Source organism: Rhinoderma darwinii, chromosome 4, assembly GCF_050947455.1.
Source record: "Rhinoderma darwinii isolate aRhiDar2 chromosome 4, aRhiDar2.hap1, whole genome shotgun sequence".
Lineage (NCBI taxonomy): Eukaryota > Metazoa > Chordata > Amphibia > Anura > Rhinodermatidae > Rhinoderma > Rhinoderma darwinii.
In genome coordinates, this window is record NC_134690.1 from 83,372,787 (window position 1) to 83,381,493 (window position 8,707).

Consider the following 8,707-nt stretch of genomic DNA (forward strand, 5'->3'; position numbering starts at 1 on the left):
AGAATAAAAAAACGGCTGAAAATTACTTTTAATTATTTTCAGAGAAAACAGCCTCTAATATTCAGCCATTCTTGAATCTGAAAAAGTTTTTTAAGGTGGGTTGTTTTTTTTAGACGTTTTTGAAGCTGTTTTTCTATTGACACTATGAAAATCAGCTCCAAAAACGGCTCAAGAAGTGACATGCTCCTTCTTTTTATGCAGTGTTTTTTACGTACCGTTTTTTAAAACAGCGGCATATAAAAATGCCCCGTCTGAACATAACGCTGTTTTTCGCATTGATTTCAATGGGCAGATGTTTGTAGGCGTTCAGCTACCATTTTTTCAGGCGTATTTTGAGGCGTTTACGCCCTGAAATACGCGTGAAGACTCTGCGTGTCAACATACCCTAAGAGCGCCAGACATGCTTTATCTTTTTTCTATATTTATATTTGGCCCTAAAGCACTAATCTTGAGGACCATAGTTAAAGAACATATCAAGGACTCTCTTGGTTTAGCCCTATTTATTCAATATATACAGTATATGACTGATAGAAGACTGATGATAATGGAAAATAAATCTCCCAGATTCACAAAACAGGAAGTGGAATTGTGGGTCATTTGCAAAAAAACAGATCAGAAAGGAATGGCTAATGAATACCTAAAACATAGGTTAATTTTGGTGAAGACTCCTTAGCGACAGGTGGCAAACTGTCATAGTGTCAATTTGTCCTACTGCCAAAGTGGCAGCTTGCAGTCTGTTGCTCTGGAGCAACTGACATCATTTTATTTTTTGTTGTTGTGGGAAATCTCTGTGAAAGTGAAGTTAGGCTTTCTATTTCAGCAACTTGCAAAGATGAAAAAGAAATGTTCACATAACCAAAGATGTTTCTTTTTTTTGCTTTTTCTTTTATTACAGACACATTAAAATAATATTATTGCAAATAGTGACACAGATTTATCAATACAATTGGCAGTAGATAGATAGATAGATAGATAGATAGATAGATAGATAGATAGATAGATAGATAGATAGATAGATAGATAGATAGATAGATAGATAGATAGATAGATAGATAGATAGATAGATAGATAATGTGCAGGTAGACATACTTTGGGACTTAGTATAACAAGCCTTATAGCTAAGAAAAATGTTAATGTATTTTCCTTCTATGCACTGTAAGCTGATCTTCTATTCTTCTTGAATATCCACGTGAAAACACTGGGTATGGAAAATGTAGCCTGGATTTAGTTTACAATTCCAAATTGTCATTAGAGACCTTACTCTGCCCTTCTTAAATACTGTATCTAGGGGAAAAATATAGATAGATAGATAGATAGATAGATAGATAGATAGATAGATAGATAGATAGATAGATAGATAGATAGATAGATAGATAGATAGATAGATAGATAGATAGATAGATAGATAGATAGATAGATAGATAGATAGATAGATAGAAAATATTTATCTATCTATTCACCTATCTCATATCTATCTGACTATCTTTCTCATATCCATCTATTTATATTTTTTCCTATCTATCGAAAAAAAAAATTGTTATACATCTATTTACATTCACTAGAACTGACTGCTATAGAAGTGTTGTAAACTCTCTCCTCCGAGGCTCTTCTCACTTCTAACATATGGACCATCGACTTGATGAAGAAGTAGAAATAACTTGCACTAGAACGAAATAGAAATGAATTTATATATGAATTGTATCATAGATCCATGTATCCACTATAATGGACCAGGGAGCTGTGACCTCAATGGCTTTGCTTAGTTCTCCTCTTGAGCCTATGGAGAAGTACTACTAGTACAACTATTACTCAGAGGCGTCTATTGAACGTCTATTATTATATACAGCATTGATCTAAGGACATATATACACAGGATGCGACTTTTATACATGAGCTCTATTACTATATATATTTACACTAACACACATACAGTTATTGCATCTTGCCAGTGAGGATAGGGCATTAAGCAATACATACAATATACATACAGCAGTGCAGGGAGCTGTCTTCTCTATGGATCTTCTTATTTCCATATGCTGGTTTGAGCCGATGGAGTAGTAGTAAAATACTGAGAGTTGTGCCAGGCCTCCTGCTTCCTCTGGGCAGAGCTCAGTTACTATTAGTACTGTGTGGTAGCATATGGATGCAGCTGGTCATATAGTCAGTGCACCCTCCACCAGCATGGAAAGTGTGTGTGGCAAATGAGCTTCCTTTTATTTTTATCCTGCGTCTTAGCGGGCAGCAGGACGGCATTTCTCCACTGATCTTGTATAATGCTGCTGCCAAAGTATCCAGTGTACTACAGCTGCTCATAGGAATACAAAAGCAACCTGTTTATTACATAACCGCAGTCATCTATATAAATCTTGCTTCTATTGAAACAGGATAGATAGATAGATAGATAGATAGATAGATAGATAGATAGATAGATAGATAGATAGATAGATAGATAGATAGATAGATAGATAGATAGATAGATAGATAGATAGATAGATAGATAGATAGATAGATAGATAGATAGATATTAAGCTTCCTGACTGCTAATAATTTATCAGATTACGCAAAGGCTATAAATATATATATATTCTAGCGTTACTGTTGGACCAGTACAGTTATGGTGATACATATTAGTATATGATATCATAAAACGTAATAGAGTGTAAAATGTCAGATAATTAGGAGAAAGAAAGAAAGAAAGAAAGAAGCATTTTTATTTTTCTTTATCACTGTATTTTAGTAGCTCACGATTGTCTATAGTTCTGCTGCAAATTAATTAATTGTTAAATGGTGGTGGTAATAATTTTACTAATAATAAATATAATAATTAGCAAATATTAAACACAGAATATCTCTTTTGATAGTTTATCAGCTGGGTGTCATCCACTACTCATGCCGTATAATAATAGTTTTTACTATAACTCCTAACATTTCATTGTGAAATCATCACCTCCTATATTAACTTTATAATGTAATACAGTAGATCATTCAGAAAAAACTGCTCTACTAGATATTCTCTAGAGTCGGCGATCAATGTAATAACATGGAGATGTGCTTAATTGCCGCATCACATAATATATGTCCTCTATTATATATATATACACATACACACACACACACACACACATACACACACACACACACACACACACATACACACACACACACACACACACACACACCGCCACATACACTATATGTACAGTGGTAGACGGATTAGCCATTTTTTTACGCTCAGGATTGGACTTTGAGGACTGGGATGGTGATGACCCTGCAACCCGGGGCCTCAAGAAGGTGACATGGTATATAAACTGTAAATCTTATTTAATAGTAGACACCTGTATTTATCCCCACGCACTCTTCGGGTTTGTTGAGAGTTACAGTCCTGCAACCCATGTTATCAAATGCCTAAATCAGTCCTAAAATTCCATATACAGTTCTAAATTCCGAAAAATATATAGCCCCCTATATAATATAGACTCGAGGCCTGAATGTTGATTTTTATTTTTTTTTCAGCATCATTTTCATTATCAATCATCATCATACAATCCGTGAAAATCTTTCGGTGTGATTTCTCTGCAGATAAAGTCTATCGCCTTGATTCTTGCATGCCGTGTGATACAATGTGTGCGAGTTGCCATTGGCTAGAGAGATATTATCTCCCAACAGTAATAGCAACCCTCCATTCATAATAAACACTGCATTACTATGTGTATGTGCGTTACTGCTATCTGTGCATGCAGCTCTCAATGAAACAGATGTAGGTTTTACCCCAAAAAAAATGCAAATATTATCTTGGCATCTGAAAAAAAAAACTTACAAGGTGTCTGCAACCAAGTAGCGCAAAGCTAAATCTAAATATTCCATTCTACTACACATACAGAGGAGGGTGGCAGGACTGAAGCTGTCACTGTTTCTTCTGTGCTGTGATAAATGTAAAAAACTAAAATAAATAAATATAAATATATATGTAGAGATATATATATATATATATATATATATATATATATATATATATATATATATATATATATATATATATATACTGGGGGTAATTATAACATTTAGAGCGCTGCATACATGTTGCTATGAATATAGTAAAGATGAAAATAATTCTTATGTATATACTTGAATACTACAATGTTTAAATATTTACCATGCGACTTTCTTGCGTTTAATGTTGAGATATGTACAAGCTGTGAAGTATCCGCAGAGCACTGCTCTATAATGTAGTGTCAGTGAAGAAGGGCAGATGCAATAAATGTAATGTCAGTGAAGAGCTGATGCCTGTTATCTCTTGTACGAGCAGATCGTTTGTAGAGGGGAGACTGGATGAGTTGGGCGATAAATCTAGCGTGAAAAGCTCTACAAGAACACTGTTGTCTTTTGCTTCCTCTGGAAGATCCAGTCTACTGAGTGTGAGAAGTTTGTCTTCTGTATCCTGGCTGAGCAAGTCACGGCACATGCAGCACAGAACTTGTCTGCTGCCAGATTGACTTTAGCTGCAAAACTTTTTAGGTGCAAAGTGCAGGCTGTGAAGGGTTAATGTCTGGAAGGGCAGGGGCTGATGCAGCAACTAAAGAGTTTATGAAATGGGTGAGAGGTCTCTGCTCCCCCAAGCTGTGTTGTGCCTGGATGATAGGTGTGATCTCTAAGCTGTCAGGTTGGATGTCTGTGACTTGGAGGTGAACCCTTCCCTCTCCGGGCAGATCTGTAGAGGGGGAGCTGCTGACGGAAGCGGAACTTGGCTGAGCATACAATGAGAGTAGAGGAAGGATCCTCACAGGTCTCAGCCTCCTGCAGAGAGAGGGACAGGAGGGGAGGAACACTCAAGGACCAACTTTGGCACAACTTGGACAGTCCTGACTCAGTGGATCCACGGGCAGCGTCAGCTCTGCTTAGTGCATCTGCCATAGACACATGGTGAAAACCTCTGCCCTGTCCAGTGCCAGGAGACCTGACAGCATATAACTGCAGAGATACACGTGGACTTTCCATCTGCACTGACCAGGAGATCTGATCTGTGCTGTTTACACAGTAGAGGACTGAAGTGTCATCACCAATACTCTGATCCATCACCTGGAAAGTCTCAACGTGTAGACTGGACTACTGCAACACAGGACTACTACAACATCATTCCAGACTGAGTCCAACAAGACCTTATGGACCACCCTCTAATCCTATGAGTGCCACCTCTGAATACACCAGTCCTAACAACTGCTTCAGCCAGAGCTGTGCCACCATGGCTACCTACCAATCCGCCGATGAGAACACTGTGGCACTGATGGCTCACAATACCAACAGCAGCAAAGAAGTGGAGAGGGACAAGGAGGACATGGGCCAGGAAAAAGTGCAAGAGAAGCCGGATCCATCTCAGAAGCCCCCTTATTCCTATGTAGCCCTCATCGCCATGGCCATCAGGGAGAGCCCGGAGAAGAGGTTGACCCTCTCAGCCATATATCAGTATATCATCAGCAAGTTTCCATTTTATGAGAAGAACAAGAAGGGATGGCAGAACAGTATACGCCACAACCTGAGCCTCAATGAGTGCTTTATTAAAGTGCCCAGGGAGGGTGGAGGGGAGAGGAAGGGCAACTACTGGACCCTGGACCCGGCCTGTGAGGATATGTTTGAGAAGGGCAACTACAGGAGAAGAAGGCGGATGAAGAGGCCATTCAGGCCTCCTCCTACTCACTTCCAAGCAGGGAAGAGTCTGTTCAGCAGTGACACCTACGGCTACCTGTCTCCACCCAAGTACCTCCAATCCACCTTCATGAACAACTCCTGGTCCCTGGGTCAACCTCCAACCCCTATGTCCTACACCTCCTGTCAGATGGCTGGAGGCAATGTCAGCCCAGTCAATGTAAAAGGTCTGTCTGCATCGTCCTCCTACAGTCCATATTCCAGGGTCCAGAGCATGACATTACCCAGTATGGTCAATTCCTATAACGGGATGAGCCACCATCACCACCACCCGCATGCCCATCACCCTCAGCAACTGAGCCCAGTCAGCCCTGCTCCCCCACCTTCAGCCACATCCAATGGGGTGCAATTTACCTGTGCCAGGCAGCCCTCAGAGCTGTCCATGATGCACTGTTCTTATTGGGACCATGAAACCAAGCACAGCGCCTTACACCCTAGAATAGACCTTTGAGAGAAAACGATGTAATCCACCTGTTTGGAGGACCTGCAAGTGAACTGTGGAGCTACTTACACCCAGGATAGACCTGTGTGGCTATAGACACTGCTCCCTGAGAAGATGCACCCTTAATCCTAGTCTCTTTTTATAGTTGAGGATTATTGTAGTCATTGGTGCCATAGATACAATGGGGAACTGGTTGTATTGCAGCCCTGTGCTGAATCAAGGCAGTGTAAGTGTATCATTGTATATGAGTGTGTTTTACCTGTCTCACCTGTGGCATGTTTACACTTATTACATACATTAAGTCATACCAAGTACATAGATCTATGGTACATGCAAAGCACACAGTCATATGCAGTGATGCACTGACCTTAGGTAGCAGATATTTCTGGAGAACTGCAAATTCCCAGTTTTTCCTAGATACATAATACTGATTTATTGCAGGCTGCAGAGCATATGTTATATTATTGAATGATAAAGCCGTGTATTGGGGGTCGCCAATGTGGCTGTCCCCCTTAAATCCAATGCCCAGTGTTCTAGAGCTGATTTCTTGAGATTCCCCCGCTGCTGCTGCCCCCATGTAATATACATTATTGTCTCATATAGAGGACTTGACTCCTGCTTAGAATTAACCCTTCATTTTGCATACTTTATTCCAGTATAGGTCCTTGCATTCAGATATATTCTAAGGAGCATCCGTGGTCCTTGTTTGCCTGTTAACTTATAGACTGTATTGACCATTAATACAATGACCCCCTCATAGAAACAAATGCAGTGAGCCATATCCACCTGTAATTAATAACCAAGTCTTGAGTATGAATGTGAATGAGGAGATTTGGTGTCCAGCTCCTAGATAATTTGTCTAAGTGTTTTGTACTGTAGGGTTGAGGCATCACGTCACAGTATACAGTTTATAGCCATAATACATGGGACCAACTTCCTCAGACTAAAGTCAATGAGCACTTTTTGGATTTGTTGTTTTGGTGTTATGTTTAGCCTTGTAAATTCCCCAATAAAATATCAATTTCTTGTAACCTCGGCTCCCAGCATTATATGTTCTTGTGAAAAGTGTCAGTCAACTGGTTTAGATATGGAATGGAAAGACAGGTTTTATGTGCGACTTTTAAAAGTCATAAGAATCGTTGCGCCAGTTTTATGTTGTTTACAATGTATACATACAAAAAATATGATAAATATACATATATGTGCAAATACAACATAAAATATTGTAAATTAAATTGGTATTTAATTTATTCGAATAGTAACTACAGTAATACAGTAAATATATTGTACTATATAATAATAATAATAATAATAATAATAATAATAATAATAATCATCATCATAAAATAATATATGGTACCCCTACCCACCACTAGTAAATTATTAAATTCTGTTATATTTCATTTACTCAGTAATCAATAGCACACCAGATATAGTAAGTATGTAATAACATCAATAATAACAATATCAATAAAATATATATATATATATATATATATATAGGCAGACATCTATAAGTTGTCAGTAATATATATAGTTACAAATATAATAGTGTAGTATAATATAGTATAATAATGATTTCCTCCGTCTTCTGTACATTTGGATCAATAAATAACCTTCCAAAGTTGAGATTGGATTATGACATATTCTGAAAAAGTGAATTATTCTGCTTCTATTCGGTTTTATTTGGAATACTTCTTACATTATATATCGTCCACATAGGATGTAAACGCGTATTGTGCTCTTCGAATTAGGATGCAGCCTTTGGTTACATAGTCTATGTTGTAGTATGTAGGAGGAATATACATTATATACATTCATTCTTATATCTGTTCCCGGATAATTCATGTATTGAAGTTTCCTGATCTTTACGGTCTGTTTCCTGGGTTTACAGGACGCGAATTGTATGTCTTCATTTTATACCTTGCGCTTTGTAGTATTCTGAGAAGTTATTTGTTGTGAATACTAGCGGTATATATATATATATATATATATATATATATATATCTCAGAGTACGGGAGATACAGAATATATATATATATATATATATATATATATATACCGTGTAGTTAGTACGTTAGTACAGGAACGTGCAAGGAGTAATGTATAGTGCTGCGGGCTGCACGGGAATGTACATATGATTATAGACCCCTATATTCATATTTCACATAGCTATACACACACCTATGTTAAAGGTGTATATAGCTATATAGCCGTAAATTTACTGTACACATAGCTACATACACCTACGTTAAATGTACACAGAGCTACGGACCTGTATGTCAATTGTACAGAGCTGTAGACCCGTATTTGTATTGTACACATAGCTATAGACTCCTATATTCATTGTACATATAGCTATAGGCATGTATATTTTTTTTGCACAAATAACTGTAGAAATCTGTTCAATGTGGATATAGCTATAAATCTGTAAAATTATTGCGCACATAGCTTTGCAAGCTTATATGAGAGAAGAGAACACATAGCTATAGACATACTGTATATGTATTGTAGATCCGTATAATTATTGTACATATACTTCTTGATATACTTTTATAGACATA

General features: G+C 37.7%; 1 protein-coding gene across 1 annotated transcript; it reads left to right on the forward strand.

Annotated features, from left to right (window-relative positions):
* Positions 1–4,804: 4,804 nt before the first annotated feature.
* On the forward strand, positions 4,805–7,144 carry FOXL2 (forkhead box L2). The gene has a single exon (XM_075863936.1). The coding sequence runs from the start codon at positions 5,180–5,182 to the stop codon at positions 6,149–6,151; it is 972 nt and encodes a 323-aa protein (XP_075720051.1). The 5' UTR covers positions 4,805–5,179; the 3' UTR covers positions 6,152–7,144.
* The last annotated feature ends 1,563 nt before the right edge of the window (positions 7,145–8,707 follow it).

Coding starts and splice junctions, on each gene's coding strand:
- FOXL2 (XM_075863936.1), top strand. CDS start 5,180: ATGAGTGCCACCTCTGAATACACCAGTCCTAACAACTGCTTCAGCCAG.